This window comes from Vombatus ursinus, unplaced genomic scaffold, assembly GCF_900497805.2.
Source record: "Vombatus ursinus unplaced genomic scaffold, bare-nosed wombat genome assembly UNPS02014781.1, whole genome shotgun sequence".
Classification (NCBI taxonomy): Eukaryota; Metazoa; Chordata; class Mammalia; order Diprotodontia; family Vombatidae; genus Vombatus; species Vombatus ursinus.
Window position 1 is genome coordinate 16526476 of NW_020954559.1, and position 26255 is coordinate 16552730.

The 26255-nt window shown below is 39.9% G+C and overlaps 1 protein-coding gene across 1 annotated transcript in view; it reads right to left on the reverse strand.

Moving 5' to 3' along the window:
• Positions 1-26255, reverse strand: part of LOC114046160 (E3 ubiquitin-protein ligase SH3RF3-like) — a 521065-nt gene that overhangs the window by 86547 nt on the left and 408263 nt on the right. The window contains exon 5 of the mRNA XM_027866409.1: positions 5334-5504. Coding sequence (XP_027722210.1) covers positions 5334-5504 — 171 coding nt within the window. The remainder of the gene's footprint in view (positions 1-5333; positions 5505-26255) is intronic.

The window sequence follows — 26255 nt, forward strand, 5'->3', positions numbered from 1 at the left end:
AGTCAGACTGTGGTTGTTCCAAGAAAGATCTGGGCTGTTTAAGTAGTCTGCAAACTCAGTATGAGTTAGTAGGGACATGTGGCAGTCAATAAAGCTAATGTGATTTTGGGCTGAATGAATGAATGATAAAGCATTTCTTAAGTACTTACTTTGTGCCAGGAACTATACTAAGTGCTATGGATATAAACACAAGCAAGTAAGGCAGTACCTGTCCTCAAGGAGCTTACTTGTTAATGAAAAAAAAAAACCATGAAGGGAAATTAGAAAAAGGAGAGGCAGCATGGTTTGGTAATGGCTGGGAAGTGACATGGAAACCTGACCCCAGAGTAAGATATGGAAAACAAATTCACCTAGCAGAGGCCAGGTATTTCTAGTGGTGATGGTGATTGATATTGAAGAAGATGGCCAGAATGGAGGTACCATGATCTGGAAATGGCCAGGAAATGATGAGAAGGCCTGTCTGTAGAAAAGATAAGGTGGAAGCATAATTATTTGACTTTAGAGGCTCTCCAGAGGAGTCCAGGTGTCTCTAGAGGGAGTGGGTTGAGGAGAATGGATGCAGTGAGAGGCACTGTTTCCAGGAATAGAGAGATGATCCTACCACTATTCTCTGCCTTCATCAGACCTTATCTGGAGATTGTGTTCTGTCCTGGGCACATATGAAGGACACTGATGAGTTGAATAATATCCAGAGGAGGTTATCCAATATAGTGAAGGGCCTTGAGCTCATCTCATATGAGGATTAGTTTAAAAAATTGGGTCTATTTAGTCTGGAGAAGAGAAGACTGGGGATGGATGGGAGTGGTACAAGATAGCTGTCTTCAAATACTGAAGGGCTGTTATATATAGGAGGGCTTAGATTTATTTTGCTTAGTCCTAAAGGGCAAACCAGCAGCAATGGATTCTTCTTGTTGCCAAGTCATTTTTTATTTGTGTCCTACTCTTTGTGACCCCATTTGGTTCTTTCTTTTTTTTGGCAAAGATAGTAGTGTGATTTGTCATTTCCTTCTGAAGTTCATTTTACAGATGAGGGACTGAGATGAACAGGATTAAGTGACCTGACTGGGGTTACGTAGCTAGTTAAGTGTGGGAGGCTGGATTTGAACTCAGGTCTTCCTGACTCCAGGCCCAGCACTCTCCCCACTTTGCCACCTAGCTGTCCCAATGGGTAGAAGACAAAAAATATAAATTTAAAAAATATAAATATATTTATACAAACATAAATTTAAAAAATATAAATTTAATCTTGATAACAGAAAAAAAATTCCTAAGCAGAGTGGGATTTCTTTGAGAGATGGTAGGTCTTCCATCCTTAAGGGTTCTCAAGTAGAGGACAGAGAACTACTATGTGATAATGGGGATTCCTTCTGGGTATCAGTTAAACTAGATGCCTGTGAGGTTCCTTCCAACTCTCAGATTCTGTGATCTTTAAGATGCCATTAAATGCAAAATCCTTTGACATTATGGAAAATCACGATTTCACAGATCCCCCAAAAATGAGCTATGATTGGCCTGGTATAAACCAGACCTTCTAGTGACAAATGATGATATTTTTCCCTTCCAAAGATTCTTTATGCTTAGGCGCAGATCTATTTGATGACATGGTCAGCTCTCAGACTCCCAAAATGGCACTCCCCTACCACATTCTGTTCATTTATTTCATAGCCAAGTTATTTTGTCAAATCCAGGTGGAGGAATGTAGGTTAACGAGCAGTTTAAGCATTAAGAGGGAGTAGTGTTAATCTTCATTGACTGAAATGCAACTCTAGATCTGTCAGAACCAATTATTTTCACTGACTCAAGTGGCTTCCAAATGGGAAACAAAAATACACTGTTGGCATTTGTTGCTATATCTCCTGTCATTGGACATTGCTCAGCTGCAGGTGAACTTTCAAGGTTATTTTGCCAAAGGATTGCAATGAATTAGGAGAAATATTTTTTTTGGGGGGGATGGTAGGAGCTAAAAGACAGCCAGCTAACACTGGCATTTGAAACCAATACTCAGATCTTCCTTCTTTAAAATCTAGCACTGGAATGCTAACATCTGGGGAAGTTATTGCACACCAATTAAAAAAGTGCTATCAAAACAGAGGAGGGAGAATTTAGAAACCAAACATGCTTCCTTTCTCTCTCATTTGACACAGATAAGCCATGGGGAAAATCCACCTGCCCCACATGCTTTTGCTGTCTACTTTGTGGTTTTCTAACATGTCCTTATTGTGGATCATGTGAAGGGTGTGACTTGATCTGATATTACCTCCCTGGACCTCTGAATCTTCAAGTTCTTATGCCCATGGTCAGTCAAGAAAGGTTTATTAAGAGTCTACTAGGTGCCAGGCACTGGGCAGCTAGGTGGCACTGTGGATAGAGTGCCAGGCCTGGAGTCAGGAAGACTCATCTTCCTGAGTTCAAATCTGGTCTCAGACACTTACTAGCTGTGTGATCCTGGGCAAGTCACTAAATCCTGTTTGCCTCGGTTTCCTCATCTATAAAATGAGCTATCAAAGGAAAAGGCAAACCCCCTCTCTGCCAACACCCCTCTCCCAGAAAAATGGAAGTCATGAACAATTGATCACAACTGAAAAATGACTCCACAACAAATGTGCCAGGAACTATGCTGGAGAATAGAGATATAAAGATAAAAATGAAACAATCCCTGGCCTAAGGGAGTTTACATTCTACTGTGAGAAAGAATGTGTCATACACACACATACATATATATTCTCTTTTAAGATAGAATGTAAACTCTGTTAGGCCAAGGACTGCTTCATCTTTGCCTTTATATCGCTATTTGCATATATACATACATATATATGTGTGTGTGTGTGTGTGTGTGTGTGTATGTGTGTGTGGATATATACACATTTACACAAAAAGAGAATAAATAAATGGTAATTAAATACCAGGTAATTTGAAAGGGAGGGCACTAGGGGTTGTTGTTCATCCTTTGTTCTTTTCTTTTTTTTTTTTCTAGGTAATGGGGTTAAGTGACTTGCCCAGGGTCACACAGCTAGTAAGTGTTATATGTCTGAACGCCAGTTTGAACTCAGGTCCTCTTGACTCCAGGGCCGGTGTTTTATCCACTACCCCACCTAGCCGCCCTCATCCTTTGTTCTTGAAGAGGACCAATGACTAGCAGTAGGAGGCTGAAGAAGGGTACTATGTAGGAGGTAACACTCAAGTTCCATCTTGAAGGTAATCAGGGATGCTATAAGGTAGAGGTGAAGAGAGTGTTCATTCCAGGCCTAGGGGACAGCTAGGGCAAATGTACGGACATGAGAGATGGAATGTCACACGTGAAGGAGAGAAGAGGTCAGTGTGGTCCAGGGTGGCCCAAAAGACTACCCAAAAAAGAAAGTCCTTGAGAATTCCATGAGAATGTTAGGTCACTGTGAGTAGGGATTATTTCATTCTTTGTATTTTAATCTCCAGCACTGAGAATAGTGCCTGACACATAGTAGACACTAAATAAATACTAGCTGATTGATTTAGATATCACAGTGTAAGAACCCCTGGCTAAGGAATATAAATGGGTAAACTCAACAATCTGAGATAAATCACTTAGTTATCTCTCCAATCTCCTAACTAAAAAGGGGTTCATTAACTTCTATATAAGTCTGATGAGCTGTAAAATATGACTTATTATGTGTAGTTAGTCCATGTTCAGGTATATTAGTACTGTTTGTGGCTTCCCTATTGTTGAGTCCAGTCCTTGCAAAGAGAAGGTACCAAATAAATTTTTTTTTTGGTTACACTCACCTGTCTCAGCCATATGTACGTGGTGGCGCACATCTGTAATCCCAGATCCCGGGGAAGGTGATATTGACTAGTCGATCTCTTGAGCTCAAGCCTTCTGATCTGCAGTGGGCTACTGTGATTGGGTATCCATACCAGGTTCAGCATCACTTTGATGAATCCCTGGGAGGACGTCTATGTTTGTGGGAATGTGGACCACCAGGTTACCCAAGGAGGGGTCAATTGGCCCAGGTAGGAAATGGGGCATGTCAAAGTTCCTGTGCTAATTAATGGTGGGATCAGGCCTAAAAATAGGTATTGTTCTTCTAGCCTTGGTGAGGTAGGGAAACCCAGCCTGCCCTAAAATATATATAAAGAATGAATATATATATATATATATATATATATATGTATGTGTGTATATATATATATGTATGTGTGCATATATATATACATAAATGAAATGTCTCCTCAATGACATTGGGAACTTAATGACCTTAGGCCTAAGGTATGCTCTTGTGCCTAGTATGTAATAGATGCCCAATGCAGGAGGCATGCAAAGTCTACTCCTGACTCTCTGCTTTGGGTTAATTTGCTTCTGCGCACAGTCAGACCCCATATATTTAAAAAGATCATAATTAATATATTACATTAAACTCTCTCAATAATTTCATGCAACTGTACAAGGACACAATTTGGCCAATGATTTATAATACCATGCCTATGGAACGCTAATGTTTCACCAAGTACTCTGCTTTTGTGGAATCAATTTGTTTCATTCAGTGAGAATATTCTCACATTTTTACCTGTTGTGGATTTTTAATGCAAAATGAGTTAACACTCTTTTCCTCTATTATTAACTACTGTCTCTGAGCTAGTTAGGAGAATTTCACAGATGGAAGTGACCTTAAAGCTCAACTAGGTCAACTGCCTTTAAGTAACTTATCAGATACTAAGTAAAATATAATTAGGAAGATAGCTTATTGAATTATATTTAGAACTAAACAGGACCTTAAAACTATCTAGGCAGGCCCCTCATCCCCATTTCACAGATGAGAAAACTGAGGCCCAGAAAGACATGCTTTACCCAAGGTTATAATTATGAAAGGAAGAATTTGAACCCATTCCCCCTGATTCTAGAGTCAGTGTTCTTTCTGATTAATCATGAGCCCTCCCTCATGCAAACGGATTGGAATGACAAATGGACTGGTACTGCAAGCATTCTCTCAATTGAGAGCCTGGGTTGTTAGAGTTTTGGATTGTATTAAAACTGGGCATTTTCCTAGATGCATTCCTCTAAAGTATTTCCATGCCAAAACAAAGCTAGGAAGGCGAGCATGGAAGGCTTCTTCAGTACGTTCCCAGATGTAGAAGGGAAATTTAGTCCGATATTAGCTAAAAGGTGCGAGTGAAAAAGTTCTGTCAGTTCCCTTTAAAAAAATTTCACCATTCTTCCCAAAGTCAAACAAAGATGACTTCTAGATACTTACAATTACGGTATAATCTCGCATTTTCTGTTATCTTTTGGGCCTTGAAGAAAAGTGTGGAGGGGACTGCTGTAACTCAAAAAGCAAGACTATTTGCTTTATTCTCCTCACCTGGAGACAGGAGTCACGTAGTTTCCTGGGAAGACTCCAGAGATCCCAGTTCTCAGGGATGTTCCCTTGAACCAGCCATCTTGACACTTCTCAATGACTCGGTACATCTCCCCCTTACGTAGTTCCAACTCATCATTCTTCTGTGGCTTATATGCATAAAGTGCTAGGTATCTGTGGAAGGAAGCCACACACCAAAGGGTAAGGCAAGGTGCTTGATTAAAGAAGAAAGAATAAGGCTACTGGACTTAACTTGTGCTGCCCCATACTCATGGGATGACCTTTAGTGAGTCATCTTACCATCTGATATTGTATATATATAAAAATCAGGATCAAGTGACTTGCTCCAGATCACACAGCTAATAAGTGTTGGAGGCTAGATTTGAACTCAGGTCCTCCTGACTTCAAGACCAGTGTACCATCCACTGTGCCGCCTAGCTGCCCTCATCTAAAGATATTCTTCAAATATGACATCTCTTTTCGGGGGGAAAGTCAGGTATGAACCAAGGAGTTTGTAATGGTAATAGCTAACATGTATATTATGCTTTAAGGCATACAAAGTACTTTTCATTTATTACCTTATTTGATCCTGCCAACCACCCTGTGAGATAGATGATATTGGAAACACAAAGGAGATTGGTCCAGGGTCATACAGTTATTAATTATCTGATTCAGGATTTCAATCCAGGCCTTCCTGGCTCCAAGCCCAATATGCTGGCTACTATATCACCTACCAATGATTTTCCAACTTCAGTTTAGGTGAGGGCTTTCTTTACCCATCTTGCTCTGTACCACCATAGGAGTTTTGATCATGGAGGTTTCAAACTGCTCAAGAAAACATGAATCAATTGCATCTGCCTACGAAGCACAGCAGAAGCATCAAAAAATCTCAGGAAAAATTTTGGGATGAAAATCACTAGACTAACAGATGATTGTTTATTTCATAAGTTGAGCTGACATGATAGTTTCAGGCTCCCTAGGGTCACAAAAGAGTCCAGACCCCTCATCTCTAAACACTTCCCTTATACTTAGAGAATGACCTCTCTTCAGGAGAGTATGGAAGACAATGACAGTAATAACAACAAGCAGAGTATAATAATAATGATAGTGTAAGGCAGAGGGCTATAGTGGAAAGAGCGCTGGCCTTGGAATCAGGAAGGTTTGGGTTTAAGCCTGGCCCCTGACATATGTTGGTTATATAACCCCAGGCAAGTCACTTAACTCAGTATTCGAGGCAGCTAAGACATGAGTGGGGAATCCAGGCCTCAAGGCCACATGTGGCTCTTTAGGTCCTCAAGTGCAGCCCTTTGACTGAATCCAAATTCACAGAAGAAATCCCCTTAATAAAAGGATTTGGTCTGTAAAACTTGAACTCAGTCAAAAGGCAGTATCCAAGGATCTAGAAGGCCTTGAGGTTGCAGGTTCTCCACCCCTGGTCTAAGACTACTAATGGCAGAGAACTGCATTAGTGGAGGGAATTCTTTCACCTGGGAGTTCCATATAGAATTAATGAAATCACAGGTCTAGTCCCTAACCCTAATGCTTATAAAGCTAATAATTATAGCTGATATTTTTATAGTGCTTCAAGATTTACAAAGAACTTAACATACATTATTTGAATTGATCCTTATGACAACCACATAGAGTAGATAGCATAGACATGATTATGCCTCTATTTTAGAGATGAAGAAAGCGAGGGTAAGGAATAAAGTTTACTAAGTAAGAAAAGAAGTCTTTTACGACAAGCTAATGAGTTTCTATCAGTGTATCAGGGTGGAGTAATAACACAGCAGATCTCTGTAGATTTCTTGGATTTAAAAAAAAGCAAACAGGAAATTTTCACATATTTCAAAATTCCTAATCCTACATACCCTAAATACTTTCTTCCTACAGTCAGTTACAGGCAGTTACTTTCTTTTTCTTTCTCTTCCTTCCTTCCTTCCTCCCTCACACTCTCTCCATCTCCCTCCTCCATATCCTCTCTCTCACTTCTTCCTGTCCTCTTCCTTTAGGGACATACCTTGAATAATGAAATAATGACAAATCTTTTCAAAAAGTGAAGGAAATGTAAAGATGAACGTTGAAAATTAAGAATGACTTTTCTCCTTTGGGGAGAATAAGTAAACCTATTATCAAAAAAAAAAATTCCACCTAGATCTTCATGAGCATAAATATTCAAATTTCTGCTGCTATCCCCAGGTGAGGAAAAATAAATCCAAGGTATCTGGGTCCCCTTTTCATGTTTGTTCAATTTTGAGTGCCGTTTGCTGGTAATACTGAAGGATGACTAGAAATAGAAAAGCCATATGAAAATAGAATTTACATAACAAAAGCTAGCGTGACCTTAAAATGGTGATAGTTTCCTATGGCAAGGAGGAGGGGCTCCAGACACACTGCTGAGCTGAGACAAAGAATATATGGGAGAGGAAGGCAGAGAAAGAAGGTCTCTGCCATGACTGGAGGCTTGTAAACCAATAAAAATGATACACAGCTTTTTTATTTCTGATTTCAAGGAAATATAATTGAAGAATAAATCCTGCTTAAGTTTGCCTCATTCTGCCTCTTTATGATGTCAGAAAAATCTTTTTGATTCCGTGGACAGTAAATAAACAGAAGTAATGAACAGAATACCAAGTGTTGGGTAACAGTTCCTTGGGGTGTGCTTAGGTTGATGTGCTTGGCTCCATTTTTCTTGTGCACATGGTACGAGGCCCTAATTAAATAATTATATTGCATTATTCACCAGATGGGAGAAACCATTGTGTATAGTCTTTGTTCATTTTGCATAATCAGGTAGCAAAAACGAGGTCTCATTAACTGCCTGACAGAAAACAAGAGGCTCCATACATCCCCAAGCACGTTAAAATAAAATCTCCTGACTTGAAATCTTCTTGTTCGGTGGTTATCCAGACCTGCCCTATTGGTCTGCTGGAATATAATGGTTGGGTCAAGATAGCATATGGTACCACTGGCTTCATTTAGGCCAATAATTATCTTATCTGTACCATACTGTATTGAACAACAAAAGTAAGTAGTCTCACACGGAAAGGGATGTGTTTACATTTACGAGCTGTGGCGAGTAAAATAAAAATAATATTGCCGAGGGTTCCGGGCTATTGATCTGCTCGGGGCCTGCCACAAACACTGGGAAGCCTCCTCCTTCCTTATTTTCCATATGGGGTGATGCTTTTGGCAAGTTTGGTAAATATTTTCAGATGAAAGGGACACAGAATCTGGGCCCTCCTGCTCTGGTACCCAAGAGTCACCCTCAAAGAGTTTCTTTTGTTTGATCAGAGTCCTGGCACAAGCCCTAAGCCTTATTCACAGCTAGCCCGTATGGTGTCATGTACATGTGTGCCGCAGATCATAAAACACTTTAATGAGAAAAGTCTTTGGTTTCATTGAAATCATATGCAGAGTGTCTCCCACCCCTCAAGTTTCTGTTTTCACTTCTCTGGTAAGTTTTCCTTCTCTTGAGAAGTCTTTTCTAAACTTGTTACCACATAAGTTTCAAGGTGAAAAGAAAATGGTAACCTCTCTAAGCAGGATATTTTTTACTGATTCTAATATCTTATGCAAGGTTTGTATTCTTTTCTCCTATTCAGCTCCCCAGCTAACACTATCTCTCCTACCCACAAAATGTGTGGATTCTTCTGCAGCTGTGTTCTCCTGTGACATCTGAGGCCTACTGGGGGAATTTGGACCAAATGGCACCTATTTGATTCCCTGTCAAGGTGAATACCCATAGAGTGTAGAGGAGGAGCAGCCCCAGGTCCCTCTCTGTTGGAAAATGTAAGGCCCAAGATAAAATTTAGCTGTTGGATATGCTTGGGATGCATTCCTTCCTTACCTCTGACTCAGTTTCCCTTAAGCTGTAGTCAAGGTAGCATCTTCTGCATGAAGGCTTTCCTGATAGCCCCAACTAGACCTCCTTTCCAAACTGCCTTGTATTTAACTTTGTCTGTGTATATGCATACAAGTATGTATGCATACATGCATGTATGTATTGGGCAGCTAGGTGGTGCAGTGGATAGAGTGCTGGACATGGAGTGAGGAAGACTCATCTTCATGAGTTCAAATCCAGCCTCAGACACTTACTATGTGACCCTGGGCAGGTCATTTAACACCTTTTGCCTCAGTTTACAGATTCTTCAATATCTGCTAAATGAGCTGGAGAAGGAAATGGCAAACTGCTTCAGTATCTTTGCCAAGAAAACCCAAAATGGGGTCACAAAGAGTCGAGCATGACTGAAGTGACTCAACAACAAAAATGCATCTATTTACTAGGAGGGAGAAGTTTTCTTGCCCTCTCTTCTTCCTCACCAAGTGGAAAAAAAAAAGAAAAACAGAACTTTTCTAACAAATATGCACAATTAAGCAAAACAAATTCCCACGTTGACTATATAAAAAGTCATGTAATATTCTACTATTTGAGTATCACCTCTGTCAGGAGGTGGGTAGCATGATTCATCGATCCTCTAAAATTGTGGATGGTCCTTGATCAGAGTTCTTAAGTCTGTCCATGGAGTTATTCTATAAATTGCTCTTGTGGTTCTGCTGACTTCACTCAATTCATACGAGTTTTCCCAGGTTTCTCTGAAACCAACTTCCTTTACAACTTCTTTTGCTCTCTCTCACTCTCCTAAATTGGCGGCTAATCTCATTCCAGTGACTTAATTCCTTTCTCTGTAATTCACATAATGAAACATGATAAGTGCATAGTGGGAGAAGAGTGAAGTGGAAATAAATGGAAGCAGGCCCACGGGAAGAATGGGAAGAAAAGCAAAGACCACTGGGGAAACTATCACAAGAAACAGATATAAAAAAAGAGTAGAGAAAAGTCAGCATAAAAAGATGAAACATGAGTGTTGAAGGAATTGTAGGATCAGAGATGTAGGGCTGAAAGAAACCTCACAGGCCACGTAGTCCAACCCCCAACATTTTGCAGTCGGGGAAACTGAGGCCCAGAGAGGGCTGACTTGTCCAAAGCCACGTGTAGAAAGCATCTAGTCTCCTGATTTAAGAGCCACTGCTTTAGGGAGGTGAAGCTCAATCAATAGCAGAGGACAAGTGAAGGGACAGTATGGCATAAAGTAGTGGTCTTGAAACTTTTTAACTGAATACTCTGATGCACAAAAGACCTTTGACTATGCATTCTGCAAACAGTTATATAATTATTGTTATTGGTCAGTTGTGTCTGACTCTTTGTGGCCTCGTTTGTTTTTTCAAAGATACTGGAGTGGTTTGCCATTTCTTTTTTCAGCTCATTTTACAGATGAGGAAACTGAGAGAAACAGGGTTAAGTGACTTGCCCAGGGTCATACAGTTAATAAGTATATGAGGTCACATTTGAACTCACGTCTTTTTGACTCTAGGCCTAGTGCCCTATCCACTGTGCCACTTAGCTGCCCTATAGGTATGTAATTACCTACTTAGAAGTTGTAGAAGATACTACTGTAATAATAATTATATCAAATTTAAAATTTACACAAAGATAAAATTTAAAAAGGATGAGATAATGATAAAACAATATGTGATCCTAGGATTAATAGATGCTAGAATCAATAGGAAACCTCTGGAGTTTATTAAATAAGAGAGTAATATTTTAGGAAGTCACTTTGGCTGGATTCTGGAGGATGGGTTAGATTAGGTGGAGATTTGAAGCAGGGGAACCAATTAGGAGGCTATTGCAATAGTCTAGGAGAGATGTGATGAGGTATTGAACTAAGATGGTACCTTTGTGAGTGGAGAGAAGGGAGCATCTGTTATGGTAACAAGATTTGGCAACTGATTGGATATGTGGCGTGAGAATGAGGAGTTGAGGATGATGCCAAGGTGACTAGAAGGATGGTGGTAGCTTCCCTGGATAGAAAAGATGGAAAGGAGGGAGATAGTTGAGAGGAAAGGCAGAGATTTGTGATGTAGGTCAAAGCTTGTACATACCTACTCTGCAACTTGTTCTGTGCCTCTAAAAACCAAAGAGCTCTTACTTAAAACACCCTACTGGGGGGTAGGGTATAATGGCATTAAGAGATTGGATGGTAAGTTTTGTCTACATGACCAGGTACCTACAACGACTAGGAAGTAGTATTGTGAGTCCACAGCCCAGCGAAGCAACAGGGAGAAGGTAGAGTAGGTACTACTGATTGATGAGTGAGTAGGGTCATAGAGTTGTGTTGAAGACAAGCCAACAGCTGACTATTGGGAAGATAGAATAGAACCTATCATCCAACAATAGATTGATCACATATCCTTAGGATCATGCCATGATTGTCTGGCTACCTAGGACTAACATAGCACCTATACTTCGAAGGCAACTAGGTGGTGCACTGAGAGCCAAGAAGAACCAAGTTCAAATCTGGCCTTAGACATTTGCTAGCTGTGTAATACTGGGCAAGTTGCTTAACTCTATTTGCCTGCATTTCCTCATCTGTTAAATGAGCTGGAGAAGGAAATGGCTAACCACTCCAATATCTTTGCCAAGAAAACCCCAAATGGGATTATAAAGAGTCAGACATGACTGAAACAATTGAACAACAACAATAATGTACTAGGTATTGGGGGGGAGGTATATACACAGTGGATGAATTAATACAATTCCTAAAGAGCTTTCATTCTAAAGGGAAGGGGAAAGAGCGGTAGTCTCTTGTGTGGTTCAGGTTGAGGAAGTCAAGATGCTTCAAGTCACTTGGGAGAATCCTATGCACTCTCTACCCAGACTATGCAGCACAGGCTACTCCATGGATTTCAAGGATAACTCCCAGCTGCTGCCTGGACCACCCCTCCCCCCTACCTCCACCTCTCAACTTATGTCACTGATACCATAAAACAGCTGGAGCAGAACAGGAAAATGAGAGAACAGGGGGCAGCAAATGGTAATTGAACAAACTATTGCCAAATGAGCCCCATTCTCTTATTCCTCTTCCTTTCCCAGTGTGGGAGCATCTTGCACCTTATGTCCACTGACTATATTAGCCAAATAGCTAGCTGTCCAAACAGGAGACCATAAAACCTGGAATGATATCTGGGAGGGCCAGCTGTCCCAGGTCGCCTTGGGAGAACTCTGTGAAGAATGTAGAAAAAGCAACTGCCCACATGATGCTTAGTCAGGGCTCTTAGCATCTCACTTTCACAGCCATCAAACTCACACCCAAAATTCAAAAATAAAGCAGGGTGTTAGTCATTTTTTTAAAGGAAAAAAAGGGAATGTGAAATCATAAAAGTCAGTTTGCCTGATACTTAAGTATGATTAATAGTTATAAGATTTTTATGCCCCTAAGGGAAAATTATTTGTAAAAAAATTAAGTTCATTAACATTGGGTAGTGAGTTAATGTTTTCTCAATCTTTTATGAACTACTTATCTCACTGTGCCATTGCCTTCAGGGTAGCTAGGTAGCGCAATAGTGCACAGAGTGTGGGGGCCTAAAGTCAGGAAGACTCATCTTCCTGAGTTCAAATCTGACCTCAGTTCAAATCTTCCTCAAATCTGGCTGTGTGACCCTGAGCAAGTCACTTGAATCTGTTTGCCTCAGTTTCCTCATCTGTAAAGTGAGCTGGGGAAGGAAATGGCAAACCCCATTTCATTTAATAAATGAAAATGTAGATTCTTGATATTCATAGGAAAACAGATCTAGAATTAAAAGGGACTACAGAAGCCATCTAGTCCAACCCCTTCATTGTATAGATAAGGGATCCAAGGGAGACTAAGTGATTTGTCCAAGGTCACAAAAATAATAATTCTCAAAAGTGAGATTTGAACCCAGGACCTCTGACTCCAAAGCCAGAACTCTTTCCAACTGAGCCATGCTGAGGCTAAAGCATCTTTTTCTTCATAAAAAATTTGTTAGTAATTTAAATTTCTTCTTCTGTTTAAAATATACATACAAACACATTCTATTTTAGAAGAAATAACAAAATTAGCAATGAACAGACAAAAGTTCTGTAACATATCCTCTGCCCAATTTGTGTGATTCTCATGAGATACCTAATGGCACTAAGATCCAACGATATAACTAGATTACTATGTTTTCTTTTGCAACTTTTCAATTTAGGATATGATAATAGACTGATATTGCTATGTAGTCCCTGGTGCACCATCCCTCTTCTCTACCTCTCAGCAGAGGATTTCCCTTTTGTATTCTTCTAAAAGATAACTAAGACTATCCATTCTAAATTTTCCTCTTCTCCCAAATTCTACATTTCAGATCTCTTCAACATTCTTTTTTCTCTCTACTTTTGCAGTAGGATCTTACAAGGAAATGTACTTGCCAATGCCAGCCCCCAGATTCTGCCGTTGATCTGATTCTCTCTGTTTTAATCAAGAAGCTTTCCCCCCTTCAATCATCTCCTCTCCATCCTTTAATTTTCAACCTCTCCATATCCAGTGGTTCTTCCCTTGATACCTATAAATGTGCCCAGATCTCCCTCAGCCTTCAAAAGCTTCCATGTGACCTTACCATTCCTCTCAAGATATCCTCCATATCTTATCACCATCTCACAGCCAGTCTTAGCAAAAGCTGCCTACTTTCATTGCCTCCACTTTCTCACCTCCCACTTACTTTTCAACACCTTGCAATATGGTTTCTATCCCCACCACTTATCTGCAAATGCAAAATATTGCTAAATATATTTATTATTAAATACAATGGGTTTCTTTCAGTCATCATCCTTCTTATCTCTCTGCAGTAATTGGTACTGTTAATTATGCCCTTTCACTCCTGTTTTTCTCAAGACAATGCTTTCTCCTGGTTTTCTCTGGACTTAATTGCCCGTGAGTTTCTTCTGAAGGAGTATCATACATATTGTATTCCCTATGCATGGATGCACCCTAAGGTTTTAGAACTTCTCCTTACAATCTCTTTATGATTTCATTAGTTATTATAGGTTCAGTGATCATCTCTGTGTAGATAACTACCAAAAATACATATCCAGCCCCCATTTCTCTACTGAGCTTCAGTCCTGCATCTCTAACTTTCTACTGTACACCTCCATCTTGATGCTTCATAGGCATCTCAAAACTCAACATGTCCAAACTAAAACTCCTTATTTATTCCCCTAAACCCACCCCTCCTCCTTACTTCCTTATTTCTGCTCAGGGCACCATCATACCTCCAGTTATCCAAGGTCAAAAACCTAGGAGTCACTCCTGACACCTTACACTCACCATCACAACAACAATTTCAGAAAGGTGGGAGAAATCCATAACCAATCAATTGCCAAATTTTGTTGATTTTATTTTCATAGCATCTCTTGCATCCATCCCCTTTTCCCCACTCACACCACAACCAACCTCATTCAGTCCCTCAACACCTCTCATCTATCACAAAGGTTTCCTAACTGTTTTCCTTGTATACAGCTTCTCCCTTCTCCAATCTGTGTTCAACACAGCTGCCAAATTGATATTCTTAAAGCACTGATCATGGCATTTCCTTTCTCAAGAAGCTTTAGAGACTCCCTATTGTCTCTAGGATAAAATAGAATCCCCTCTGGCATTTAAGGCACTTCACAATTTGACTCCAATTTATCTTTTCAGGTGAATTATTCTTGATTCCTGTTCATGAATACTGTCTTCAGACCAAAATGGCTTCTTCTTCTACAATATTCTTCCTACTTATCTCTGCCTCTTGGAACCACCTTCTACAAGGTACTTTCATGGATTCCCTCAGTTTTTAGGGTTTCTTCTACATGGTAATATTTTGTATTCATTTTTTTTGCCCATGTTCTTCCCTCCCAGTATAATGTAAGCTTCTTGTTTCATTTTCATCCTTGTATCTCTTGTGCTTAGCACAATGACTGGCATAGAGTAGGCATTTAATAAATGCTTGTTGAATTGAATATATCCATTTGAAATCATCTGCTTCAGGATGGGACAAATCATGGGAATATATGAAATTTACCAAGACCAGAGCACTGAGAAAGAAGAGAAGGGGCAGAGGTCCGAGCCTTAGGGGCCATTCACCCCTTGAAAGTAGGAGGGGGAAGATAAACCAACAAAAGAGAAGAGTGTTTAGACATTTTGGAAGAAAACCACTTAGTCAACAAGCATTTATTAAATACCTACTTTGTACTAGGCATTTTCCTAAGGTGATGGGGATATAAAGAAAGACAAACACATGTGATCTCAAGGAGATCACATCCTAATGGGGGAGACAACATGCAAATGACTATGTTCAAATAAGATATATGCAGTTCAAACAAGATCTATCATTTCCAGGCTGTAGTACTATTGTTTTTTTTTTTCCTATAATGCCCAAAGTCTTCTTCACATTGGAAGCTTATTCCATCCCTGGACTTCACAAATTGGAAACACTCTACTGCTCTTTTGGCCTCTCCCTCTGATTGGATGGGTCCCCCAGAACTTCTGTTTTAAGGTGGCGGCCCAGGTTGGTATGTGAAGTCAAAGAAAGAACATAGTCTGAGTGAGGGCAGGGGAGAGTGGTGGGTAACATAATCCATGGAGGTATTTTCAGGACCACAGAGACTTGACCATGTTCATAAAAGAGGGGAAAAAATGAAGATAAGAGAGACAGATGACCGAAAGACCAAGAGCTTGGGAGCATAAGACCCAGGGCCCATATGAAGTGATTGACTTTGGCAGGGAGAATACCTCATTCTCCGAGACTGGAGGGAAGGAGAGAATGGGGGAAGATGGAGAGGCTTTGAGGTTTTATGGAAGCTCCTGATTGATGAACTCAACCTTCTCAACAAAATAGGAGGCCAGGCCATCTGCTGAGTAAGGCATGGGGGCGGAGTTGAGGATTTGAGGACAGATAATATTTGGAACAGCTGCTGTGGGGAATATGATAGGGAATAAATCACAGAAGAATAGAAGAATTGCTAGGTGTCAGTGAATGCCTAGCTGAGCTTAGACAGAATGAATCTATAGTAGACCTAGTCAATGGGGCTTCATCATTTCCTCCAACAGTGTATTTCATGTCTTGGGAGTAGGAAAAGAGAAAGTGGATGGCAGAAGCAACTCAGGCATGGGGATTATCATGGCAGGAACTATCTAAGGACAAAGGGATGAGGAATTCAAGCACGGAAGGCATTGCATGACTGAAATGACTAACTTTAAATAACTTTTAACTCTCAATGCCGAGAGTTTGGCAGAACAGGAAATATTCTCGTATGATTAGCCAAAGGATAAAATTGGTATAAGCCGCAAAGGTTGGTCTATTTTAATCTTCCAAGATGTAAAATTTTCAAAGCCCTCAATATTGACAATAACTGTATTGGCTTTATTGTTCAGTTGTTCAGTTGTTTTGGTCGCATCTGACTCTTAGTGACCCCATTTGGGGTTTTCTTGGCAAAGATACTGGAGCGGTTTGCCATTTCCTTCTACTGTTCATTTTACAGATGAGGAAACTGAGGCAATCAGGGTGAAGTGACTTGCATAGGATCATATGGCTAGTAAGTTTTGGGGGCTAGATTTGAACTCAGGAAGGTGAATCTTCCTGACTTCAGGCTTGCTGCTCTAACTAAAGCACCATATAGCTGCCCCTACTGACTTTATATTAAAAATTTATTATTGTAAGCATGCTATCTCAAGGGTATGGGAAGACAAGATGAAAAGGAGAAAATGAGGATCCTTCATTCTCATTGCTGAGATGCAGAATTTGCCAATGTAGAATCAGTAGAGATGAAATCAAGATAACTAGGTCATGAACTGAGTCACCAATATAAAAGCATACAAAAGAACTGCTATACATTCAGGAAAAAGGAAGAACCACATAGTCAACTTAAATGCAGCATGTCTTTAACAGAACTCATTCTCTTTCCCTTTAATTCCCCTCCACTCTAAATCACTCACTCCACTCCCCATCAGTTAGGAAGTCACCATCGTCTTCAGTCACTCAGGCCTTTCACTTCAGTGGCATCCTTAACTCTTCAATCTCATTCATTCCATATACATAATCCATCAGCAAATCTTGTCTTTTCTACCTTCGCAAAATTTGTGAGTTCTCTTCCCTTCTTTAGCCACTCATCACCTCTTGCCTAGTATACTGCAATAATCTTCTAACTATAATCCCTGACTCAACTCTCTCCACTCCAATTCTTCTTCCACCCAGCTGCCAAGATCATTTTTCTAAAGTAGCAGGTCTGACCATCTTAGCCCCCTGCTCAAGGGGCTCCAGAGGCTTCCTATGATCACCAGGATCAAGTATAAATTCCTCTGTTTGGCATTTAAAACTCTTCACAACCAGGCCCCTTGCTAACTTTCCAGCCTTCTTATATCTTACACCCCCTTTATACATTCTGTGATGAAGATACAGATACTTTGTGGGTCCTTGAACACAACACTGTCTCCTATCTCCATCCCTTTGCATTGGCTGTCCCTCATGCCTGGAATGCTCTGCTCCTTCCCTTTGATCTCCTTGCTTCCTCCAAGACTTAGCTTGAATATCACCTTCTTCAAGAGGCCTTTCCTGGTTCCCCCCGTGGCTAATACCTTCTCATTTCAGTTAACCCTCATATACTCTATAGACATCTCTTATCTAATTATTTATGCTGTCTCTTTGTAAGCTCCTTGAGAGCAGTGACTGTTTTTTTTTACCTTCCCCAGATGTTTAGCACAGTTCCTGGCAATGATAAGTGCTTAATAAGTGCTTTTTGATTGACCCTAGTTGGACAAAGTATATCTAGGATTATACTAAGACATACCAATGATATTATAACAAGAGAAATGATAGCTAAGGCATCTGGGGCTGGCACAAGAGTGATATTCGGGAGCAGGCAAGACAACGGTGATATCTATAAACATAATGGAATTGGGGGGAGAATGGGATAGGGATTGCTGAATATGAGGTACTCCAGAGGGGAGGTGAATGCAAGATATGCACGTGCACCAAGCTTATTTCCATAGCTTTTTTTTTTTTTTGTGAGGCAATTGGGGTTAAGTGACTTGCCCAGAGTCACATAGCTAATGTCAAGCGTCTAAGGCCAGATTTGAATTCAGGTCCTCCTGATTCCAGGGCCAGTGCTGTTCCATAGCTTTTTTATGTAGATACAATAAAGCACTTAAATAAATTCAGACTTCATCTGTTACTCCTACTCCCAACTGCCATGATCGAAGAGAGGGTTGGGATATAACAAGATGAAGACACTAGAGTTCATGATGAGCATGAAGTTTAGGTTCAGGAGGAGTGGAGAGGTCCAGATGGAAGGACAGAAATTGTGCTCAGAGAAGGGAATTTAAGAGTTGAGGATTTTAGAAAGGGAATGGTTGGGGTCACAGCAAGGTTAGCCAGTCTTAACTGACCTAGTCATAAAAATGCAGTAAGGCATTTTTGTGGGTGGTTAAAAGTACAATGGAAATGGAAATAATGGAAATTGAGGTAGTCAATGAAGACTGACAACATGTAAGTATAGATTAATTTTCAAAATTTGGAAAATGGCAGCTTATGAAAACTGTGATCAGTGAGAATGACATACAGATATTATGGAACCCATTATTAAATGGCTGGTTTGTAATTTTTTAGAAAGAGAAACAGTGATAACTACTGTAGGAACAAGCCTAGGCTCACTATGACAAAGATGTGCCAGACTAACTTAATTTTCATTTTTGATGAGATCATTAGACTAGTCAGTTAAGTGAATTCAAAAAGATCTCATGATATCCTGGTAAACATGATAAAGAAATGTGAACTGGCTTTTTATATAGTCAGGTGAGTACAGAGCTTATTGAACGATTACATCAAAAATGTTTTAATTGATGCATCTATCAGGAGTTCTTAATCTTTTTCTATGTCATAGACCCCACTGGAAATTTGATAAAGTCTATGGACCCCTTCTCAAAATAATGTTTTTAAACGAATAAAATAGGATTACATAGGGAACCAATTATATTGAAATACAGTTATCAAAATAATTAAAAAACAGATTCATGGATTCCAGGTGAAGATCCCCTGATCTATGTTAGTCTGGAAGTTTGTAGGTGCATGATGCAGGGATTTGTCCTTGGAGCTATTGATTTTGACATTGGTATCAACCAGCTTGAACGAAGACAGAGAAAGCATGCTAACTCTGTCGTTCGCTATCTGTGTGACTTTGAGCAAGTCATTTACATTTAGGGCCTTTAGTTTCTTCCTTTGTATAATGAAGGGATTGGGCTAGTTATCCTTAATGGTCCCTTCTAACAAGTAGTGTGCTGGTAAGTGTTTAAAAGCCGGTTCTCTGAAAACACTTGCCCACTTTTAATTTTAATCTGCATTTACGAACATTTTCTCTATCATTTTCTTAAGTACAGAGAATGATTAAAAAAAAAACCAAGCCCTGATTTTAGTCTGTGCCAATTTTTAAGGTGTAAACTTTCATACTGAAAACTTAATAATTGGCTCTAATAAGCTGGTCTGAGCTGGCTCCAGCACACTCTTGCTTCTAACTCAGTCTACATATTTATGAATGTCTGACTCTGTCACTTACCAGCTATATCACTATGTGCAAGTCACTGAAATCTCTCTAAATCTCAGTTTCTTCATCTATAAAGTGGGAATACTACTACTGGTGTTACTACTTACCTTCTCATTCTAAAATATGAAATCATAAAGTCATCAAATATATCATTTATTTTTCAGTATGAAAAAAGTGTTGATATCCTTTATTTTGCTCTAAAATTTCCCCAACTCTCCTTTGTCTCATATCCTCACAAACTCTAGAGCAGTATTTATTGGTTCCGTGAACATACTTTAAGTCCAATGGTGTTTTGCCACCATGTTAGTTTGGGAAATGCTCCATTAAATTTAATGGAACACACAGCACAAACACTTCCTTGTTGATACTAAAACTAGCGAAAAGTGTAATGGTAAAGTGGAAAGAATACTGGCTCTGATGTCAGAGGATCTAGGAATAAATTCCAGCTTTGTAACATGCTACTGATATAGCCTCGACCAAGTTACTGTCTCTGAGCCTCAGTTTGAGCCTTAAAATGAGGAGGATTAGCCTAGACGGCCTTTACCATCCCTTCTGCTTCTAAATCTATCATGCTAGGACCCCAGACTGTCCTGCATTACCAGTAATAATTCTAATCTACTTCAAGTACTGTGGTCAGCCATCAGTTATCTGAATCCTACTTCTTTCAGTCCCCATTTGAAGCTTTGGACCTTACGTGATTATTATATCCCTATAGCCCTCCTACCACTGGCAGGTAGCTCCATCATCCACGGGAACAGGAAGAAGCTAGCACAGCCAAAGTGTCTGATGGGACTTCATAAAATAGAAGACAAATGTAGTAACGTACCTAGAGGAAGTTAAACAAAGCAATGAAACTTCCCTGGACACAGCTCAGAAAGTGGTACCTTGTTCTCACTAGGAGTGGCATTTATAGCGGTTATGTGGAAGGTTAGTTGGAGGGGAGCCATTGCATTCTTTCAAGTCCTTTGAGTTCATCTCTCAGTGGGGATGATTTCGGAGAGAAGAGTAAGTGTCACTGATTGTTTAACATGGTCCTCATGTGCTTGATATTTTCTTTTTTATTTTACATTTGCTCAGTGACTATCCAGTGAGTAATTCGTCCCCTAGTTTAAATATTTCAAGTTCAGCGTCTAGGTGTACGTTGCTGGGGGAACCAGAAAGTCAATAAGTGTGACTTCACCTTGAAAAATCTCTCCCCCTCATGACTTCTTTTCTTTGAGCTCCTCAGAGGAGAAACAAAAAGCAGATGGATTTGCCGGATCATTTCTTTTCCTCACATGACACTTCTCTATGCATAGTATCTGCATGTCATGCATGTGACTAATAGTGGAGTAAGACACTGGCCTAGTGTGGATGAATATGTCATTCTGGGTCTGTTTTTCTTTCAAAGTGACTCAGAAAAAAAAAAAAGGCACCAGATGGACCACACTTGAAAAGTGATTTATATCACAAGGAATGGATCAGCCTTCCTTTCAACCCAATGTCCCCACGCATTTTCTTTCTCCCTGGGGCCCATTCTCTTCAACCCCAGCTCATTCTGGAGTCCCACAGAAGAGTCACTAACAGGGGCACTTTTAATTTCAGGGCTGCTCCAATCTTTCTGTTTGGTTTAAACTCTGCCAGGAGTGTTAGCTTTTTGGACAAATAATTTCCTGGCAAAATTGGACAGAATTCCGTGGTGCTAAGAAATGAAAGCTCATTGAGCCAGTGGCTGACTGAACCGGGGAGTGGGATCTTTGCAAGGACAGCTCCGGGTCTTGTAGGGTAGAGGAGAATGTTAATCGTGCTGGCAAAGAACCCTTGTGAAAGGAAGGGATATTTGTGGATAGCAGACTTGCACAGTTCTCTGCCTTTGTTTGCAATGCAAAGCTTACATTTTTTTTCCTTTCTGCTATTATGCTGCTTATACCTGGCAGATCTCAGGATTGTTGTTGTTCAGTTATTTTTTAGTTGTGTCTGTCTCTTTGTGATCCCATGGACATCTGTCCACAGGGCTTTCTTGGCAAAGATGCTGGAGTGGTTTGCCATTTCCTTCTCCAGCTCATTTTACAGATGAGGAAGTGAGGCAAACAGGGTTAGGTGACTTGTCTGAAGTCACACAGCTAGTAAGTGTCTGAGGCCGGATTTGAATTTGGGTCCTCCTGACTTTAGGGCCTACACTCTATCTGCTGCACCATTACTACTGCCTTGATCTCAGAATAAGAAGAACTAAATTCATAAACACAAAAGGGATCAATTCCCTTGCCCTTTTCTCCGCCCCAAGGTCTCTTATATTCCATAGGCGCACACACACACACAAATATATATTCATTTCTGCATGAAATGATAACAACCAAAAACTTACCTGCTTGAGTAGTATAAGCTCAAACTCATAGGAAGAAGTCCAAAGCTGAGTGTTCACATGACGAAGAGGATGGGCTACTGAACACGGGGGGAAGGCATTGGCCAATTCCAACACAGGATAGTCAAGATTTTTGTTTGTTTTTAGTCTGGTTGGTGTATAGGGAACACCTACACAGAAAACTCCTCCACTAATGCAGGTCAATTGGTACTTTCTTTATCCCTTTAGCGAGCTATCTGGTGCACTGAGAGGTTGATGACTTGCTCTAGGTCACACAGTAGGTATGTGTCAGAGGCAAGACTTGAACTCAGGCCTTCGTGACTCTAAGGTCAGCCCTCTGTCCTCTATACCACACTGCCCGTTAGACAATAGGTACCTTTACTACTTCTCCTGTCTGTTCCAACTTCTGGGATCCCTTGCCCAATCATTCTGAGACAGATTGTGATGAGTTTATTTCTGATTCGTTTTGATGATCCCCTAAGCATCCCTGGTGCTTCCCTCGGGTCTCCATAATATTCCTTTTAAAATATTAGTATTTGGTTCAATAAGCATGCTTCCCTATTTGCTTTAGTGCTTTCATGAGAATATGCCCTATACCTTCTGCACTTAGAGTCAGCTGACATTTTTTTTAAGTACAACAGTCACTCATCTGTGTTATTTGCTACTAATTAGAACAAAGTCTTCATCATTTGCTAATTATCCACCTTCATTTTAAAATTTTTTATCTTTAAAATTTTTATTTAAAAAATTTAATTTTATTTATTTTTACTTAAAAGTTTAAAAGAATATTTTTATTTTTTAAAAATTAGTTCAATTTTTTAGAGTCTTCATTAATTTCATACCATTTTTCTGCTGTGCGATAATAATATTCTTTTCTGTCTCTTTAAGTAATAGTCTTTCTCATTCTCCAAAGAGGTTCCTTCAAAGGATTCTACTTCTCTCTTTAGGAGAGTAAGGGTCAGGCTGGCTCAGAGGGCATCTGGGCACATTGTACTAAGTTGCTTATGAGGGTAACCTACTTTTTTTTTTAAGCGTGGAAGGGAACAGAAGGGATTTGCTTGAAATTGAATTGCTTGAAATTGCATGAATTCTCAAAATATTTTTTTATCTTGATAGCATTATGTACTTAGAGCTGGATGGGGACCTTACAAGCTATCTGATACAATCCCCTTCTTTTTCAGCTGAGAAAACTGAAGCCCAGAGCTTCACTTAAGTAAGTCGCTCTAGGTCATAGAGGAAGTGGCGGAGCACAGGTTTGGACGCTGGGACCCTGGCTCCAAATCCAGTGTTCTTTCCAGTGTAGCCTGCTTCTTTTCTTCCTTTTTTTTTTTTTTGCCATCATCTCAGCTTTAGCGCACTTGACAATAGCGACAGGGGTGTCCTGATACTGGTCATTATTCCATATATATTTGTGACTAGCTCAATCTCACTGTATGGTGAAAAATAGGCAATTCTGAGTGGGGACCTTATGTAGTCACAGGCTTTTCAGCAGTGTTAACAGGTGACAGAGATGAAATCACTCTAGAAGATACATTCACAGATGACTTCAGAGACTGCACAGGCCACCTATTTACTCTCCCCCTCCCTCTACCCCATTTTACAGATAAGGAAACTGAGGCCTACAGAGATTAAGGGGTTTGCCCAAGATCATATAGGTAATAAATGTAAGAGGTGGGATTTGATTTCAGTCCTCTGATTTCAGAGACAGTTATACTCTTCCTATTGGACCATATCAGTTTGTTTGTTGTTTTTGGTTTTTTTTTTTTAGAAGACAGGACATCTCTAGCAGGCTTAGCTCTCCTTTCTCAAGCATTTCTCATTATAAACCACAAAGAAGTTTATCAGCTGCTGACATAAGTCAATGGGTTATATCCATGTTTCTTTCTTTAATTCTATTCTTTCACTATCATATGTTGTTTAGTACCATAGCAATTCATGCGGTCAAGACATTACTCCACCACATAGTTATTGATAGACTATTCACTTGTAGTTATAATTAATGTACCAGACTCTCAAAGTCCCAAGTCCCAAAGCCCACTAAGATGGGATTCTCTCTTCCTTGGTGGAAATCAATGCCCTGTGCATGTGGAAAGGGTGGAATTGATTTCCACCAATGAAAAAAGAAGCTTATACTAGTGGGCATTAGGACTTGGATTACACTATCTTTAATCTTTAGCATTTAATTTATTCATCTTGGATATTCTGAGCTAGAAATGTGATATGTCTAACCTAATTCAAAAACCGAGAATCTGCTAAGATGACATGTAGACTTCTTGTCGAGACTCTCTGGACAAAATTTAAGTAATTTCCATAGGCAACAGGATAACAATAAGATCCATATGATCAATGACCCAATGGCCCATATAGACACATACTGGCTGTGTGCTCCTGGGTAAGTCACTTAACCTCTCAATGGCCCCAGGCAACTTTCTCAAACTGTCATTTGCAGAGCATGTACTAGTCTATACTGGTAGAGAGAGTTTATTCAATTGAACACTTGGGAGTTCACTCACTCTACTAATGAAATCATAGATTTGGTCAATTGTATTTAATCAGAGTGGTTAGTAGAAACAACAGTCACTTGGAGTCTAGAGACCCGAGTTTCAATACTAACTCTACTACTTTGGGTAGTTACCTAAATTCTCTTATGTAAATATTACTTTTTCTACATAATTCACACATTCTTTATGGGGAATCACATGAAATAATGTCTGTACAGGCACTTCATTAACTACCAAGAATTATACCAGCGTAATGTGGAGAGAGGTACTTTCGTACTACACAAATATTGACCTTGATGTTAAATAATAATAACAATAGCTCATGGAATGCTTCTACAACTTATAAAATGAGTCCTTCCCAACAACCTTGTGATGGAGCTATTATAAGTATTATCATCTCCATTTTATGGATGTAGATATTAAGGCTTGAGAAGATTAAGGACTTTGCCCCTGGTCACACAGCTCAAAAGGATCAGGATACAAAACCAGGATCCCTGACTCAACAGGCCAAAATTCTTTCTATTTGAGATGTGAAATATAACCCAAAGGGACATTTTGATGATCAGGCTATTGGCGATTGATATACAGACACTATTTTTTTTTTACCAGTATGTTTTTTGATTTGTTCCCTAAAAGGCTATATTTCTAGTCTTTGTTAGACACTATTTTAGGGAAAACCATGAGACACAAAGTACTTGTGTACACAGGGCTTATAAATTCTAAGGGCTATGGAGTGAATCCAAGTACGTTGGAGAACTCGCTAATTCTCACTTGATAAGCTGCCAAGGTCAAAGTCATCATTTTATCCCCCACGAATGAAATAGAGATGTGATTTCAAAGGTCATGTTTTAGAGGCGTTCGTCAATATTGCTATCGACCACTCATCTACAGGCATTCAGCATTAGGGGAACAACTCAAAATACAGGACTGAACAGAAAGTAAGGCTTCCTCCCTTTTAACTCCTTGGCCAGATACTTGAGCTTGGGGGAAAAAATTCCCACTTATGTTTTGTTTTGGGGGGCAGAATTTGACCCATGAGTTTCCTTTTACCACTATAGAAATTACAATGAAATTCACCAGATGACCCTACAACCAAAAGCAGAAAAATCTGACTGGGATCTGTAGTGCCATGGGTCCAAAGCTCAGTAACACAGGTATAGAGCACTGGACTTTTAAACCTGTGTTGCAGTTTATATCTTGGATAGTGACAGGGTTATCCCAAACTGAAAAAAAAAAAAAACTTGATTATTGCCCGTCTGAATAGCCCAGGAGAATTTGAAGCTCTTTGAAGGTAGAACTGTCTTCATTTTTGCTTTTTGTATCCTCAATGCCCAGTATTGCATCTGGCACATGAGGGACAAAAAAAGCTCAGTGCATAAACAGTAGGCCATTTTGGTTAGCCACACTGGCTTCCTTTTCATGTGGCTCTGGACTTCAGATGGCTTATGAGACCTACCTACTTTTGTCTGCAGTACTATGGGACAGGGAAACAGAGTCTGGGAGGAGATGGAAAGGGGAGTCTGCTCTGGTTTGGCTTAGTCTTGGGAACTGGAAAGACTTCCAGAAGGCAGAAAATATGGAGATAACCTAGGAGATTTTGACTGAGTTACCAAGCACAGAAATGACCTCTTAAAGTTTTGGGCTCTTGGTGCTTACATTGTGACACCTAGACC